Below are 19362 nucleotides of genomic sequence, written 5' to 3'. Positions count from 1 at the left end.
AAGCCCATCCCCATGCCACCTCTAGCAATACACTCCACTAACCTGTCTTCCTATGTTTACTAGCATGTAACACTAGAAGTGTTATGGTACCATAGCAGCTAGCATAATGCGTTACAGTGTCAACGATCAGAGTTCAATTCCTGCTGCTGTCTATAAGGAGTTTGTATGTTCTCCCCATGACCACATGGGTTTTCTCCAGGCGCTCTGGTTTTTTTCCACATTCTAAAGATGCACAAGTTAGGTTTGGTAAACTGTGGGCATACAATGTTGGTACCAGAGCCTGGTGACACTTGCAGGCTGCCTCCAGCACATTCTCAAACTGTCGTTAATGTAAACAATGCATTTTATTGTCTGTTTCAGTACTTTAATGCTCATGTGACAAAACTAGTTTTATCTTCTAAGCAATCCAGAGATTGTAATCTTAGAAATTCTTCTCTGTCTCTCAACCTGACTCCTTAAATTCTTATTGTAAGTCCTCATCCATTTTAGCTATGTTGTTAGCTTTGTGGTTCTCAATCTATGACTGTTTATTCTTCACCTTTAAAATGCCATGCAGCCATTTATGGTATCCTCAAGCCTGGCCACAGTGAGGTAACACATCATTCTGGATTTGCATCTACAGCCATTGAAATACTTGTTTATTTCCCTCACTATTGAATCTCTTATGAAAGGAATGCAAATCTAAATTGTATCTATTTTTTTTAATGTAAAATACCTAACTGTTAAGAACACTGATCAGTATTGATCAGTATCACAGAGCTGATGCATATTGCCATTGGAAAAATGTGGCTGAAGAAAGTATAGCTCTAGAAAATCAACATTCTGGGGTGTAGAATCTTTAGGTATGAGAAAAGTAAAATATACCACAAGGTATATGTAAGAGCAATATAAGAGAAGAGGTGGCATTGTAGGAGTAATGAGGCAGGGTAACCTCACTTTGTGTGGCTTAGCTCCACATGATGCTATGATTGAGCCTTTGACTTAACTTCTTGCAAATAATTGGTGCCTGTGTTTTTAAGCATGCAGAAATCATCTTGGAGTGAGATGCGTTCTAAATTTCCTTTGACTGTTCCTCTTTGTGATTCTTGCCATTTCTTTCTCTCTATGCCTTGTGCTTTGTGTGACCATTTCAATAAAAATATGCTAAGTGTATAGCTTTCCATCTTGGGAAATGCACCTGGTGTAATCAGCAGTGCTGAAATCCTAAATGTTTGCACTCAAGTTGACCAACTCGAGATACCTTCTCCAGAGATCCTCCAGAATGCAAAGAGCACCTCAGATTTCTGACATATTTCAATTCCTATAACACAAAGCTTGTTTGTCATAGATTGACTGACTTGCACCATTGTCACTCCGAAAGCTTCTGTTTTCATGTTGATTTGGCTTTACGCTAGCTGGAAAAGTGCATTATTGACAAGACTAATAAATCCTTTGCACCTTGCAAATCAGGTAAATGACTTCGGGTATCTTCAAAGAATTTGTATAAGAATATGCCTAACAGAAATTTCTCAAGTTTATTATTTTATAGGTTCACTTTGTAAACTATTCCAACAGCAATGGACTTGAACTTTGCTGGTTGTCATAGCCAATGAAGTTAGATTCTCTGTTGACAGTGAGTTAGACACAACTGCAAGAAATGGCCCTTTCTTAAACACAAATGTGCTGGATCTATTTACTGGGGACGAGGTCAAAGTAGAAAAGTAATGGTCACAAAAGGTTGAGTTTTGCTGTATGTGATAGTCTGGCAAATTAGCAAATTTTCATTAGCAAATTCTGATGCCACTTTGTTGACACAAATGAGGAATCAGCATACTGATAGTCACAATATATGCTCAAACCAAAGTAGTGTGATCTTTGTGGGTAACTAAGTTCAGAAACAATGCAAGTACCAAAGGTACAATTGGCAAGGAAAGAGCATGGAAAGCCATTTTCAAGTTAGTATCTCTTCTGATGAAATGATTGGAGTATAACCTTACATAAACAGAACCAGATTTGTCAGAGACAAGTGGATGATCTAATGACGGCATCTTTGATTTAGGCACTGTCATTGTATGAATGCCTGGGTGACTACAAATATGATAGAAATCAGTGATGAAGTTTGATGTTATTTCTACCACTGCCTTTAACAAGTTTAAAAAGAAAACTCAGTCAACCCAACCAGTAAGTTCAAACATCCTGCACATTGACTTTGGAAGGTTTGTCTACCAGTTGTGATATCCTACTGAAGCACAAACTGATACAGTGCAGAGGTTGGTTGTTGGGAGGAAAAAATGCCCTGGAGTTTTTATCTTGTTTGAAATAATTCAGTTACATGTGAAGTTTCACCCTAAACTTCAGTGTTTTCCTGGAGTGAGTAATTTTTGGTAAGACAGAAAACTTGAGGTTGTTTATATTAACAACATGTATGCTATAAGCTTTTTTGTTCCAGATATGTAATTGGAATAATTGTTTAATGTAACAGTTTAAAAATTTATATTCAGTGCATGTATCATCAGCTTACTTTGTGAATTTGCATAATTATTTTATCAATCTTTTGGTTTGATTTTAGGTGTGGCTGAAGAGCAAAAGGTATCTCAAAGGCTAGGAGGTAAAGCTGTACGTTGTGTGACTCCAGCTGCTATGGATAACCAAGCTGACATTGAAAAATTCAGAAAATCAGTTGAAGATTTGTTCTGCTTACTTTATGGTACTCTCCTCCTTAGATTTTTCTTGTGCAAACAAAAGTCAGTGTTGTGCTGTGATTACTTGCAGTTGGATTAAGTTACTAGACAGCTTATGAAAGCATCCCAGTAGATTTGTAATTTAATTAAAAGACTCTGGTTAGTAGGAAAGAAGGATTTACTATTAGTCAAAATATAATGTTTCAAAGAATCATAACCCCATGTCCTAAGCTGCTTCATAGTCCATAGGAATTAGGAACGGGATGTTACAGATCTGAACAGTGCAACTGAAGGTTGAAAATACAGTAGCAAGTCAGTAAGCTAACTGAAAGCTTTGAACTCACAAGATTAACTTGTGGCCTTTTGGAGCTCCTAGTTAGTTTAAAATTGTGCTTCTGATACATAAAAGTTGGTTTAGATTGATCAGCAGCTCTCTGTTAATTCTTGGGTTTGCAAGTGGTTCAGCTACCCAGTTAAGAAAGATCTCTAAATAACAAGCCTTCACCTTTATGCAAATATAAAATGAATGTAAATATGCTTGTGCTTTTCCAAACTTTCCTTTGAAGATATTCATGCCAAGAAGTTTGCCTTGTTTTTGTTGAGACATTTAAAATCTGGTACTGGCACTCTTAGAAACCATGGATTTCTATCTTTGACATGAGAAAATCAAAGTTTTCCTTAAATAGAATGCCTGTTTGACTAGTATTAGGCAGTAAATGAAAATCAGTACATGGTTATCTCTGGGCATTCAGTTCTTGCCTGCTACTTTATTTCATTTCCAGTTTGACTTCTATATTCTGTGGCTTCCTGCACTGTAATAGTACGATCCATTGCAAGCATGAGAGTTGGGCAGAATTGATTTGAAAAGAACACTGGGAGGGATGATGGCAGAGCAGCAATGGCTGGAATTTCTAGAAGCAGTTGGAAAGGCACAGGGTATATACATCCCAAAGAGGAAGACACAACTATGGCTAGCCAGAGAACTCAAAACTGACATAAAAGCCAAAGAGATGGCATATAATAGAGCAAAGTTAATGGGAAGTTAGAGGATTGGGAAGCTTTTAAAAACCAACAGAAGGCAACTAAAAAAAATAATTAAGAAGGTAAATATGGAATATGAAAGAAAGCTGGCCAATAATATTAAAGATGATACCAGAAGTTTCTTTGGATATTTCTTCAGAAGTGTAAAAGAGAGGCAAGAATGGATATTGGACAGCTGGAAAATGATGCTGGAGCGGTAGTAATGGGGAACAATGAAATAGTGGAAGAACTGAATAAGTATTTCGCATCAGTCTTCTCTTTGTAAGACACTAGCAGTATGGGGAAGTCCCAGGTGTCAGGGAGCATGAAGTATGTGAAGTTACTATAACTAGAGAGGAGATTCTTGGGGAAAGTGAAAGGTCTGAAGGTAGATACAGTGGCATGCAAAAAATTTAGGCACCCCAGTCAAAATTTCTGTTACTGTGAACAGCTAAGCGAGTAAAAGATGACCTGACTTCCAAAAGGCATAAAGTTAAAGATGACACATTTCTTTAATACATTAAGCAAGATTACTTTTTTATTTCCATTTTTTACAGTTTCAAAATAACAAAAAAAGAACAGGGCTGGAAGCAAAAGTTTGGGTACCCTGCATGGTCAATACTTAGTAACACCCCTTTTGGCAAGTATCACAGCTTGTAAATGTTTTTTGTAGCCAGCTAAGAGTCTTTCTATTCTTGTTTGGAGGATTTTCACCCATTCTTCCTTGCAAAAGGCTTCTAGTTTTGTGAGATTCTTGGACCGTCTTGCAGTCACTGCTCTTTTGAGGTCTATCCGCAGATTTTTGATGATGTTAGGTCAGGGGACTGTGAGGGCCGTGACAAGACCTTCAGCTTGCGCCTCTTGAGGTAGCCCATTGTGGATTTTGAGGTCTGTTTAGGATCATTATCCTGTTGTTGATGCCATCCTCTTCATCTTCAGCTTTTATACAGATGGTGTGATGTTTGCTTCCAGAATTTGCTGGTACTGTATTTAATTGAATTCATTCTTCCCTTTACCTGTGAAATGCTTCCCGTGCCACTGGCTGCAACACAAGCCCAAAGTATGATCGATCCACCCCCATGTTTAACAGTTGGAGAGGTGTTCATTTCATCAAATTCCGCACCTTTTTTTCTCCAAACATACCTTTGCTCATTGTGGCTAAAAAGTTCTATTTTAACTTCCATCAGCCCACAGGACTTGTTTCCAAAATGCATCAGGCTTGTTTAGATGTTCCTTTGCAAATTTCTGACGTTGAATTTTGTGGTGTGCACGCAGGAAACATTTTCTGCTGATGACTCTTCCGTGAAGGTCATATTTGTGCAGGTGTCGCTGCACAGAAGAACAGTGCACCCCAACTCCAGAGTCTGCTAAATCTTCCTGAAGGTCTTTTGCAGTCAAATGGGGGTTTTGATTTGCCTTTCTAGCAATCTTGCAAACAGTTCTCTCGGAAAGTTTTCTTGGTCTTCCAGACCTCAACTTGACCTCCACCGTTCCTGTTAGCTGCCATTTCTTAATTACATTACGAACTGAGGAAATGGCTACCTGAAAATGCTTTGCTATCTTCTTTTAGCCTTCTCCTGCTTTGTGGGCATCAATTATTTTAATTTTCAGAGTGCTAGGCAGCTGCTTAAAGGAGCCAATGGCTTCTGATTGTTGGGACAAGGGTTGAAGAGTCAGGATATTTATAAAGCCTTGAAATTTGCATTATCTGGCCTTTCCAAATGATAATTGTGAACAGGCCCTAGCCCTAACAAGCTAATTAAGGTCTGAGACCTTGGTAAAAGTTACCTGAGAGCTCAAAATTCTTGGGGTGCCCAAACTTTTGCATGGTGCTCCTTTACTTTTTTTCAATCTAAAATTGTATAAAACAAAACTAATACACTAATCTTGCTTAAAATGTTGAAAAGAATGTTTCATCTTTAACTTTATGGCTTTTGGAAATCAGTTCATCTTCTACTCACTTAACTATTTACAGTAACAGAAATTTTTACCGGGGTGCCCAAACTTTTGCATGCCACTGTATCTCGCTGGACCAGATGGTGTACACCGTAGTGTTTTGGAAGAATTGGCTAAAGAGATTGTGGAGACATTATTAATGATCTTTAAAGAATCACTAGATTCTGGAATGGTTCTGGGAGATAAGATAATTGCAAATGTCACTCCAATCCTCAAGAAGGGAGTGAGGTAGAAGAAGAGAAACTATCGGCCAGTCAGCCTGACTTCAGGGGTTGGGAAGATGTTGGAGTCGATTATTAAGGATGAAGAGGAATTTCTTTAGCCAGAGAGTGGTAAATCTGTGGGATTCTTGGCCTCTACAGCTGCCTGTGGAATAGTCTTTTATGTATATTTCAGGCAGAGGTTGATAAATTCTTGATTGGTTAGAGCATGAAGGGATATGGGAAGAGGGCAGGAGATTGGGGCTGAGAGGAACATTGGATCAGCCATGATGAAATGGTGGAGCGGACATGATGGGTCCAATGGCCTAATTCTGATTCTATATCTTACAGTATTATGGAGAAAGGGGAAAGAGAGGTGTCAGAAATCGATTATGTAAATTAGTTAATGAAACTGATGTACTCAGCATGGGTGCAGGAAGCAGCACCAATGTAGTTGTCAGTATAGTGTAGGAAGAGTTAAAACCCCAGGACCTGACAGGGTATTCCCTCGGACCTTGAAGGAGACGAGTGTTGAAATTGCAGGGGCCCTGGCAGATATATTTCAAATGTCGGTATCTATGGGTGAGGTGCCGGAGGATTGGAGGATAGCTCATTTTGTTCTGTTGTTTAAAAAAGGCTCTAAAAGTAATCCGGGAAATTATAGGTGGGTAAGTTTGATGTTGGTAGTAGGTAAATTATTTGAAAGAGTACTAAGAGATAGGATCTCCAGGTATTTAGATAGACAATTAGGGAGAGTCAGCACGGTTTTGTGCATGGAAGGTCATGTTTAACAAATCTATTAGAGTTTTTCGAGGAGGTTATAAGGAAAGTGTATGGAAGGAAGGCAGTGGATGTTGTCTACATGGACTTCAGTAAGGCCTTTGACAAGGTCCTACATGGGAGGTTAGTTAGGAAGATTTGGTCACTTGGTATACGTGGTGAGGTAGTAAATTGGATTAGACATTGGCTCAATGAGAGAGCGGTAGTGCAGGATTGCTTCTCTGAGTGGAGGCCTGTGACTAGTGGTGTGCCACAGGGATCAGTGCTGGGTCCATTGTTATTTGTCATCTATATCAATGATCTGGATGATAATGTGGTAAATTCGATCAGCAAATTTGCTGATGATATAAAGGTTGGAGGTGTAGTGGACAGTGAGGAAGGTTTTCCAAGCTTGCAGAGGGATCTGGACCAGCTGGAAAAATGGGCTGAAAAAGGGCAGATAGCGTTTAATACAGACAAGTGTGAGGTATTGCACTTTGGAAGGAAAAACCAAGGTAGAACATACAAGGTAAATGGTAGGGCACTGAGGAGTGCAGTAGAACAGAGAGATCTAGGAATACAGATACAAAATTCCCTAAAAGTGGTGTCACAGATAGAGTAGTAAAGAGAGCTTTTGGTAGGTTGGCCTTTATAAATCAAAGTATTGAGTATAAGAGTTGGAATGTTATGGTGAGGTTGTATAAGGCATTGGTGAGCTGAATTTGGAGTATTGTGTGCAGTTTTGGTCACCGAATTACAGGCAGGTTATTAACAAAGTTGAAAGAGTGCAGAGAAGGTTTACAAGGATGTTGCCGGGACTTGAGAAACTGAGTTACAGAGAAAGGTTGAATAAGTTAGAACTTTATTCCCTGGAGTATAGAAGAATGAGGGGAGATTTGATAGAGGTATGTAAAATTATGATGGGTATAGATAAAGTGAATGTAAGCAGGCTTTTTCCACTGGGGCTAGGGGAGAAAAAAAAACAGAGAACATGGGTTAAGGGTGAAGGGGGAAAAGTTTAATGGGAACATTGGTGGGGGGCTTCTTCACATAGAGTGGTGGGAGTGTGGAATGAGCTGCCGGATGAAGTCGTAAATGCGGACTCACTTTTAACATTTAAGAAAAACTTGGACAGGTACATGGATGAGAGATGTATGGAGGGATGTGGTTCAGCTGCAGGTCAGTGGGACTAAGCAGAAAAATGGTTTGGCACAGCCAAGAAGGGCCAAAAGGCCTGTTTTTGTGCTGTAATGTTCTATGATTCTAAGAGTTGGGGAGCAATACTGATATGGGGAGCAAGCCTGGAATATGGACAAAGGAGAGATTGTTGAGGGTGACGACCATTTCCGCTGGATCGAGGAGAGGACTGAAGAGACGGAGGAATGTGCGGTTGTCTCACAAATAGTGAAAGCTTGTGGGCAGTATAAGAGGAAGGATAGGCAGGTGATAAAAGAAGGGATGTGCTCAGACTGATGGTTTGGGGTTTGCCTTTTTTGATGCAAGGAGTATCATGAACAAAGCGGATGAGCTTAGAGTGTGGATCATTTCTTGGAACTGTGATGTTGTGGCCATTACAGATACTTGGATTGCTTAGGGGCAGAAATGGCTACTTAGAGTGGCAGGCTTTGGATGTTTCAGAAAGGACAGGGAGGGGGGCAAAAGAGGTGGGAGCTTGGCACTGCTGAGCAGAGGTAGTGTCATGGCTGCAGAAAAGGAGGAAGTCATGGAGTCCCTGTGGGTAGAAGTTAGAAACAGGATGGGGTCAATAATTCTATTGTTTTTTTTATATATAGACCACCCAATAGTAACAGGGACATCGAGGAGCAGGTAGGAAGATAGATTCTGGAACGGTGCAATAATACAGGGTTGTTGTGATGGGAGATTTTAATTTCCCTAATAACAATTGGCATCTCCCTAGATCAAGGGATTTAGTTGGGGTGGAGTTTGTTAGGTGTGTTCAGGGAAGGTTGTGGCTTGGATTGGGGGGCGTGCCTTATGACAATAGGTTGAGTGAACTTTTCCTTTTCTCTTTGGAGCGTTGGAGGATGAGAGGTGACCTGACAGAGGTATATAAGGTGATGAGAGGCATTGATTGTGTGGATAGTCAGAGGCTTTTCCCTAGGGCTGAAATGGCTAGCATGAGAGGGCACAGTTTTAAGGTGCTTGGAAGTAAGTATAGGGGTCAGTTTTTTTTCCGCAGAGTGGTGAGTGCATGGAATGGGCTGCTGGCGACTGTGGTGCAGGTGGATACATAGGGTCTTTTAAGAGACTTGGATAGGTACATGGAGCTTACAAAAATTGAGGGCTATGGGTAACTTTAGCTAATTTTTAAAGCAAGTCCATGTTCGGTACAGCATTGTGGGCCAAAGGGCCTGTATTGTGCTGTAGATTTTCTGTGTTTCTAGAGGAACTGGTTAGGTCTGTTGTCCAGAAAGAAGCGGAGAGCTTTAAGGACTTTATGATGGGGGAATAAACATGTCTATGGACTGGACATTCATAGTGAAAATGAGGCAATCGGGAGCAGGGAGCTTGTAGTCATTGAAGTGATTGAGAGTGATTATCTTTGGAAACTTTTTACTCAACTCAGGCTTCTAATGGTTCATGTTATCCTGCTGATATATAAAGACGGAATGCAAGTCAGTCAGTTGTTACATTAACAACATTTATAATTAAAAAAAAAATGCCTGGAAAGGTTTAAGAGGGAAATGAGACTTGCTTGTTTCGTATGGCCCATTTGGGCTGAAGGGCCAATTTCTGTGCTGTATGGCTCTTAGTGTGATTTGGTTAACCCATCCATGGTATTTGATAAATGCTTATTATGTGGATTACAGATGGCATTATTTCAAAAGAAGTTCTGTTAAACTAGGGAAAAATGTTCGTTGGATAATAGTATTTGGAAGTGATTGCCTCATTGTTTAACACACTGAGCCTAGCTACCTTTCAAGCTGGCATTGTGTTCACAGCCCTGTATATTTCAGTGCTACAATATTCTTAACTTGTTTCTAAATTCTAATCCATTTATTCCTCAATTTTAGGAAAAGCGCTTGGGAAACCTGCTCCAATTCCTGTGCCTTATGAGAAGATCTTTAAGGACCCTGCTGCTTTAGCAATACACGGATTGCCTGATGGTGTATGTTTTAAACATCCATCAAAATATGACCCTATAACATTGAAAAAAATTCTGGAGCAAAAGTCAAAAATCATATTTACAATTAAAAGGTAAACTTTATCATGGAGATTAATTTTTAAGCAAAAGTTTAATGTTTTGCCTCAAATACTAAATTAAGTATGTAGTGATTTGAAATCGGTAGCAACATTGTACATGCTGCACTAAAAAGAAATTTGCCTACCAATTGAAGTTGCTATATAAAGCATTCCCTACATGTGCATACACTCTAGCTTATTCATAACCTCTTGAGAACAAATGCAATTAGAAAGCTGCAGAGTAGTTGTAGTACCTTGATTGTAGTACTCTGATCAAATCCAGATACTGACAGGAGGAAGAAAATGCACAAATTAAAAATTTGAAGTTTGACATCTACACCTTAAGTTTATTCCAAATGCCAATAATTATTTAAAGTCAAGAGATTTCTTCATTTGTGATGCTTTAGTGCTTCTGGTGATTTCATGATTTTTAAATTTGTGCACATGTAGGGAATGTTTTACAACTTTTTAAATCAATTTCATCATTACAATAACTTGCGATACTTTGGGTCTACTTGAGCCTAGTGGTGTAATAAGCGTGTGTGGATCGCAAAACTGAAATAATTTTATAAAGGATTACTTGCGGAATGACTTTTCATCGTGTATGTTACCCATTCTTTCCCTTTTCATGAATTATTCTGCATAGTTCATGCTGTCTGGGAGAGCAATAATGATAAAACCTGAAGTGCATGGCAAATTTATGAAGACATTCTGTGTTGCAATATTTGCACTTCCAGAAAGTACAGTTGTTAGAAGACTAATTTGAATTTCTTCAGCAAATTCAACATTTGAAGTCCATACTGTTAAAAGTTGCCCTTACTATATCATTAGCCAAGGCTGAATGACTTAATTTGTTATTCATTTCATTTTTGAGGAAAAAAATGTGTCCTAGATTTATTTGTGTAAATTTTTGTATGTTTTACTACTTTGATAGTTGAAATAGATGTAGAAAAAATTCTAATTATCCATAATATCTTTGTATTCACTAAAATGTGAAAGTGAGCTGTTGAATTATTTGAAAATTTTACATGGTTATCATTAATGTGTAATTACTTTCTTCTAATCCAGGCCTTTTCTGGACACTGCCATTCATCATTGTAAGTTGCATATGCATATAACCTAGCCTGTAATTTTTTTTAAAGATAAGGCTGATTCATTTGTAGTGAATATATAATTGGATAGTTTAAATATGCAGTGATTGTAAATATTTCCATTAAGTTCCTCATGATCACCTAGTCAACAAATTAAAGTCAATATTTGTTTTTCACTATTTTCTAAGAGGTTGAAGAAAATATGCTGTTCAAATAGTGAAATAGCGATGAGCTTGCAATATGTGAGAAATGTATAATCATGATCTTCATGTTAGCTTTTAAGACTTGTTGCTCAGGATGCAAGGCTGAGTGTACTAACTGGCTAGGTAAATTATCTTTATCTTAATTATCTTAATAGAAGATGAACTGAAAAGGCCAGGTTGTAGTTAAATATCTGAAGCAGGCACTTACATTGCAATCCAACTTTTTCTTTTCTTTTCTTTTTCAATCTTTTTATTGTTATTAATACCAACAAAATAAAATTGAGACATAGATAATGGGATTACAAACATACACATTTCAACTGAACATGAAAGAATACATAAGCAATGATTACAGTATAAATGAGTATTCTCAAATCATGAACAATGCAATATACAAATAAACAAGGCAAACCTAGGTATATCATAATATATAATAAAAAAAAGCAGAAAAAAAAAATTTGCAAAAAAAACTAATCTAATAATCTAGTAATTAATAAGGGAGAAAAACAAAAAAGAAAAAAGAGAAAAAGAAAAACTGGAAAAAGAAAAAAAAAGGGCTGTTTATAATATCTCACAAAAATACAAAATCATCAGTGTCGTCAACTCCGATCCTCTCAACATATATAAAATCAAAACTGGAAAATCAAATAGGCTTGGAACAGGATCATATTATATCATATGAAAATACTGAATAAATGGTCTCCATATCTTTTCAAATTTAATAGAAGTATCAAATACATCACTACTAATTTTTTCTAAATTTAGACATAACAGTTTGAGAAAACCAATGAAATACAGTAGGAGGACTAATTTCTTTCCAATTCAACAAAATAGATCTTCTAGCCATTAGTGTAAGAAATGCAATCATTCGACAAGCAGAAGATGATAAATGGATTGAGTCCATCATTGGTAAACCAAAAATTGCAGTAATAGGATGAGGTTGTAAATCAATGTTCAATACCGCAGAAATAATATCAAAAATATCTGTCAAAAGCGGACACGACCAGAACATATGAGTTAAAGACGCTATCTCAGAATGACATCTGTCACAAATAGGATTTATATAGGAATAAAAATGAGCCAATTTATCTTTGGACATATGAGCTCTGTGCACAACTTTAAACTGTATTAATGAATGTTTAGCACATATAGATGATGTATTAACTAATTGAAGAATTTTATCCCAATTGTCAACCTTACTATCCCTATTAAGTTCTCTTTCCCAATCATTTTTAGTCTTATAAAAGGGCTCTGAACGTATCTTCATAATTATATTGTAAAGTTTTGATATTAGCCCTTTCTGAAAAGGGTTTAGTTCAAACAAATTCTCCAAAATACCTGAAGACACAAAATTTGGAAAAGTAGGAAGTACATTATTTAAGAAATTCCTAATCTGTAAATATCTAAAAGAAAATGAAATCTAGGCAAATTATATTTATTAGGTAATTGCTCAAAAGCCATAAAACAATTATCCAAAAATAAATCTGAAAATCGTAGTAATCTTTTAGTCTTCCAAGCTGAATTAAGCTTGGTCTATAATAGAAGGATAAAAAAATCCAACTTTTTGAAGGATATATTGAATGAACGTGAGCGACGTATGATACTGCTCCATTTTCCCCAACAGGTTTCTTAAAAAATAAGTTGTTTAAGTATTGTGGATATAGGGTATACATTGTATGACTCTTAGATTTTAAATATAAAGCACTTACGCAGTTTTTCAACAAACAAACTGTTGGAGGAAATTAGGTCGGGTAGCATCTGTGTTGGGAAATGGATAGTCATCATTTTGGATCAATGTGGTTACTGAGTCCAGACTGTAAAACTGCTGCCCACTTCTCTCCAGAAATGCTGCCTGACCCACTAAGTTCTTCCAGCAGTTTGTTGCTTCCATCCCAATTCCAGTAATCATATTTGTCTCTATGCAGTTTACCAGTTTGACATTCAAATTATGATGGCTAATTTGGTAGTTATTAATCATTGCAATTGTAGCATTCTTTCCACCTAATTATGTCCCTTCAAAGACTGCTAGGAATTGTCTTTCTGTGGAGCAGCATGGAAAAAGGACTCAAAGTAGTTAGCATGGATTTCAAAGCAATTAATGTCAGAATTGGAAAATCTTATGTGCTCAAAGCTTTTAAAAACAAATATAATAGCTAATTTATATATTTGTCATTGACATGCTAAGCTCCCAGGTATTATTGTAGTTTGCATTGATTTGTGAGATAAAACATCCTATAATAACTGGTTTCTATTCTAAAATATTGCCATCGCTACATTCATGCATATATAACCATGCATAGAAAAACCTATCTTCTCTGAAAGTAGCCCTGAAGGCTGAATAGCACACATTACAGGACAGCATAGGTTTTTATGCACAAATATTTCCCTGACTATGGTAGCTATTTTGGCAGATTTGAGACTTGACAAACAATTTAAGTAACTAAGTTGCTTTAATACGAAAATTTGATATTCCCTTAAAAGCTAATGTTCGTTTATGCACACAATAAGCTAGGTAAAGATTCAATATCTAGTGTTCGTGAGCTTGGCTGTTTCAGTTAGATTCATTTTATGTCTGAGTTGTAAGTCTAAAATTTTTCATTGGCGTAATATATGCTCACCCTCTTCACAGGGAGGGTATTTCTGTCATTAAAAAATACACATCTTTGTGATGGTTAGAATACTCAGTGCAGTATGGAACCATAGTTTATTGAAACAATCTAATGGCAATTGCTGTTATTCATGCACTAGTGGTACAACTACAGTCAGCCCTCCTTATCTGCAAATTCCGCATCCGCGAATTCAACCAACTGCGAATCACGAAAACCAGGAAGTGCTCTTCCAGCACTTGTTCAAGCATGTACAGATTTTTTTTCTCGTCATTATTCCCTAAACAATGCAGTATAACAACTATTTTACATAGCATCTACATTGTATTAGGTATTATAAGTAATCTAGAAATGATTTGAAGTATACAGGAGGATGTGTGTGGGTTATTGTGGATCGGGATCGAAAAAAATCGGAAGTTCTCTTACTAAGTAAGTCGGAACAGGTACATCCGGTATTATTTAACGTCAGTTAGTCAAACGTTTGCATTTGTATATAGTATATATTTTACCTTTCTATGCATATAAAACATTTAAGAACGTATGTTTCAGCGCCGGGCTCGGGAAGTTCCTGAGTTCAATCTAGTGACAGATCGCTATTGAGTGCGCTCTCCACTGTGCCGGGTTCATGTGGAGGATCAAAACCCCAAACCCCAAAACCCAATAATTAAACCACTGTGTTGCTTAGTAATAATTGTAGCTTTCATTAGGGCAGGGCCTTTCTCACTTTATCCTTTAAAATTGTTCCTATTGTTGACCGACTGCAGCCTAATGCTTTTCCAATGACCGATGGCATTTCACCTCTTTTTGATCGCTTTATTATTTCCACTTTATTTTCAATCGTTATTGTGATTATTTTTGTGAACAGAAACACTGCGGATTCAGATCTCAGCTGCTGGGTCCTAATGTCCACTGCACTGAGCCTTGTTAAAAATGGTCTGGGGTTCTGCTGGGTCCTAAGGTCCATCACATTGAGACAGGTTGAATAAGGGACTTGAGCATCCGCAAATTTTGGTATCTGCGAGGGGTTCCAATCCCTCATGGATAAGGAGGGCTGACTGTACTAACAAATAAACAGGTGGCTGTTTCAATCTACCCTAAAGATACAGGTCAACCACCTCACAAATGATTGAAAGTTGCCTTGTATGTATGTTGGAAATAAACAGCTAATGGAGAAAAGCAAACTCCTTTTGGAATGGCCAGTAGAGAGTTATGCAACTTGTACCTGATGCACTAAACGGTCTCCTATGATGAGTATAAAAGCAAGCAAGGTGAATAAATATAAATTGTGAAGTGGTATAATACTAGTAGAAGTTTTTAACAAAAGGTGCATATGGACAAACTAAATACCCCTTGTGTGGGATACTTTATATTGACAATGTCATACTGTCAGTTCATAGCCAAGTTTTAAAACTCATGCACATCAAGCCTGGTGACTAGATTGCTGTAAATTAGTTGCACTGACTGCATAAGGTTAATATTTCCTCCATGCTTAGCGGTTGTTTTAAGTCATTTTGGTTTTTTTGTACTCTAGTTCTGTAATATCACCCCCCACCCCCAGTTCAGCTGTTTGCTCTTGTACATAATATGAAATATCCAACTTGCCAACATTGGCAAGTACATTTATCAATCGATGTTCTCTAGTATTTGAACATCAAATATCCTGTTTAAATTTTTATTCCTTTAGTTATCAGATGTTGAAGATTTGAAAAAAAAAACTTAATGTTTGTGCCTATAAACTGTATACTGAAGATTTAACCTAGCCTGCTTGTTATGTAAGAATAAATTGCAATCTCCCATAATTTACGGCTGGGTAAAATTTCTCTTTCAAACTATCACTAACTTTTCCAGCTTTAGATTTTTTCCAGTTTGAATAATCTTGTTTATTCAAAGACGATGAATTGAAATTACCAGTTTCATGGAAGATCCCTAATGAACATGAAATGAACTGCTAGGTTTTTTTATTTCCTTTATGAAAGGGCTAATCTTTTGTTCATCTGTTGTAATTGGCTTTAGTATACAAATCCAGCATGAAATAAAAGGCATAAAGTTCTTAGGCATTGTCTTTCAGCTATACGAAAAAGAGTTAAAGGCCTCTAGATCTTTTGACATGAATGTTGAATTAGAGATTGTTTTCCAAGCAAGTCACTCATTTAGAGATTAACATTTCTATTTTTCTTTAGTGGAAACAAAGCGACCAACTGGGAAGGAGAACGCACAGATGCCCCCTGGGGGGTAGGTTGGTCTTTCTGTCCTTGCAGTACTTAAAACTTTAATGATTTATCTCAAACTCAGTATAGTCTGCATAAATTCATAGTCTATATTTGTCTCATTTGGGTGTACAAGGTATGGTATTTATATTTTCAGTTGTAGGTCAGTCTGTACATTCTTTCAGAATATTTGTGTGGGTATTTCCTTTTGAAGATTACCATATCTGCAGAAAGTTTTTTTTAAAAAGTAGAAATTCTTGTATTTATTTACTAAAGCCTTCACTGTGATTTAGATCCATTATTCTGAAGCTTTGCTTTATGTTTGCCTGTCTACTCCATCTGCTATAACCTCTTACTAGTTTTGGTGTCTCTTTGTGTACTTTTGTGATTTTCCCCATTCCCTCACCTATTTTTCTTTTTCCCCACTTACTTGCCTTGTTAACGTACTTACTGTGACACAGTATACCATTTGGTGCATTAAGACATGCTGACTTCAAACAGAGCAACCCCATCCTATTCTTCTATTCTACCCTGCCCTTATTTCCCTGTAGCAACTTCCCTTTGATTATTTTACTAATTATTTACACTGGGAGTAACTTACAGTGGGCAATCTTTGGTATACTGGAGAAAACTGGAGCACTGAGTAGAAACCTACATAGTCACAGAAAGAATGCACAAGCTCTGCATCGACTGCACTGCAGGGTAGGATTCAGCTTGCATTGCTGAAGACCATTGTGCTAATTTCTTACTATCCGTAATATTTTTTTGCTGTCCTTCAGTCCCTTGAATCCATGTTGCCAAAAGGCCAGTGCAATGTTTGTCTTCCTACTGAGTTTGTATTTATTCATGTTCAATAATACCTAGATTATTTTATTGTTTGTCATATTGTCCATATTAAAATGAATGAGCTCAGTTTTCACATTAGTTAAAGTTTAATTAGCATTCAACCATGCATAAATACAGCTGAATGAAACAGTGTTCCTTTGAGGCCCAGGTGCAAAATGTACACAGCACAAGGTGCACACAGCACACTCAAGATAGCAAGCAAGTATACAGTTATGCAAAAAACATGTATAACCCAAGTCTCTGAGTGACATGCCCTGCAAATTGATGGTGCAGTTGCCGGCAGCCTCCAGATGAACACATGCATGAAATCTAGTTCGCCTTTCCACTGATCGAACACTGGAGGGTAGCACCCACATGAGAGGCCAACCCACAACCAAGTATGGATGCTGAGCTATATTGCCTCTGCTGTCTTCTTTCCCGACTGTAGCAGCAGGCACCATGGCCTGAGGCCTAGTCCTTGCTACAAGCAAGACCATGCAGCTCCCCTAGCTGTCGTGCCAATAAACAAGGGAAACCGTCCTGTGGCATTTTACAATATCAGTGTCCAACATTAGTCGTCAGTTTCCACCTTCTGCACGTATGTGCACTCATTCATCATAGTATACTTTATTGTCTATTTTTGGATACATCTAAGTAATCAAAAATGTAGATTTTAAATAGTTAAAGCATCCACTTTGCAAGTACTCTTTTTGATTGTACTGATTTCTACCTTTAAACCAGTCCCAATACCAATGAAGATACATTTTTGTCTTCCCTTGTCATTTTATATAACAACCTTTGTTTAGGCATTTTGGGACTATTGCAGAATTAAAATAATTTTAGGAAATTTTAGTAGCAGTATATCCTGATCGATAGCAACCTCAGATGCCCAAGTTTCTGGACTGTGTCAGCTTTTAGTTCTATTATTTTTCTTAGTAAGAAGGTTTATCAGAATCAGGTTTATTATCACTGACATTTGTCATGAAATTTGTTGCTTTGCGGCGCCTCTTACTCCAAAATACTATTCTTTTATTAATATTCGTTCCATTAACTGCCTTTAGACCTTTACCTTTGCATTGCTTCTGCCACATTGTGACTTCTGCTATGAAAACAGGAAGATGATTACTTTTTAGTCATATTTGTTTTCCTTATAACCTTTTGTCTCTGCCACTGAATAAAAAGTTATTTCTGGCTCTAACTTTCTTTTAAAAGAAAGAAATATGGTAACTACAGAGATCGTTGCTGTCATTTTCTAATCTTGACAGCTGAGGTGCATTGTTTGCAGGCATTCCCTATTGATAGTGAAAACTACCTCTGTGGAGGAGATCACTGTTTGGATAGTCTCAGCTGGGACTCTCCACTACTGAGAATTGCTTGCTGTTGAATTCGAAAATCACCAATACCAGCTTTGACTAGTTTATGAATTTTAAGTGGTGTGACTTTATCATGCTGCCTGTAATGAGCAAACTTTCTGCATCAGCTTGCATTTGATGCACTACTCTTTTGTGCTTTGGTATAGATAGAGAAGATATGATATAGGAATAATAGAAAGCTAGAATTCTTCCACATATATGGCCAGAAGCCAGTGGGAGAGTGGGTTACAGTGAATTATGTTTTCTGGAGGGAAGAGTTGGGATGATTGACAAAAACTGATGCTGGGCTAAATAGCCTTCTGTATTTTAATATTGTGTTCATTTATTCTAAAGACAATCCATTTAGAATTGTAACATGGTATAGTATCTAAAGTTAAACCTGAGTTGACCTCCAGTAAAGGAAAAGAGAGATTATTGGAAAATAACTTGCTTTTCTGCACTTGCCGAAAAGGAATAACAAACCATGGCAAAAGTGAATATATTTGAATGTTCTATTTTGTAGCTTTGTTCCAGTTAAGGTGAAAACTGAGCCATGTGATGATAACCAACCGAGTAAGTGTTACTTTCTAAAATTACATTTGCTTTTAATTAAAGGAAAAATATGGCTGTTGATGTATTTTCCATAGTCCTTATTTATGTTTTTAGTAAAGTTTTGTGTTTTCTACTTGCATTAGATTAATTATAAAATTAATGATGTCATGATGGTTTTATCATTGAGGGGGTAAAAATTTTGTAAAGTTATTGAGAATAGAATAAGTTACACTATATTGTATGATTCTTTCAGAGCAAGAATAACCATAATTTAATTGATCTGCTTGTTGTGTAGTTCTAGGGTTAACGTTATTGAATTTTTTTTGGAAGTCTAGAGATGCTGGATATCTGAAAATTAACAAATATTTTTTGGGAAATGCTCAGAGCTCAGGCTGCATCTCTGAAGAGATGGGGGATGTTTTTTTTTGCCCTTTTTCGTAAGGAAGGTCACCAAAAAGAAATAGGAATAATGTTCCTTTCTTCAAATATTTGAGCTTTTGAGTATTCTGGCCAGTTTTTGCTTTGTCAATAAAGTTAACCATCATTATATAAAGGAAGGTGACAATGATAGTACCAGGTACTCCAGATGTAATGGGATATGAACTTGGGGATGTCTTTGCATTCTCATATTTTCTTTTCTAATTCATTTAGGTATGTATAGTCTTTATGATTTACATTATTTGTGAGTCAGGTGATATTGGGGTTGGGAAGTATCTCAAAGTGAGCA

General features: G+C 37.1%; 1 protein-coding gene across 18 annotated transcripts in view; it reads left to right on the top strand.

Moving 5' to 3' along the window:
• The window catches only part of LOC132395887 (general transcription factor II-I-like), a 154337-nt gene that overhangs the window by 37815 nt on the left and 97160 nt on the right, over positions 1-19362 (top strand). For all 18 annotated transcript variants that reach the window (XM_059973026.1, XM_059973031.1, XM_059973022.1 and 15 more), the window contains 5 exons: positions 2549-2686; positions 9631-9814; positions 10868-10896; positions 15880-15931; positions 18607-18656. In XM_059973026.1, the coding sequence (XP_059829009.1) occupies positions 2549-2686; positions 9631-9814; positions 10868-10896; positions 15880-15931; positions 18607-18656 (453 nt within the window). The remainder of the gene's footprint in view (positions 1-2548; positions 2687-9630; positions 9815-10867; positions 10897-15879; positions 15932-18606; positions 18657-19362) is intronic.

This window comes from Hypanus sabinus, chromosome 6 (genome assembly GCF_030144855.1).
Source record: "Hypanus sabinus isolate sHypSab1 chromosome 6, sHypSab1.hap1, whole genome shotgun sequence".
NCBI lineage: Eukaryota > Metazoa > Chordata > Chondrichthyes > Myliobatiformes > Dasyatidae > Hypanus > Hypanus sabinus.
Note: the sequence above shows the minus strand (reverse complement) of the source record. Positions and strands in the feature narration are given on the sequence as shown.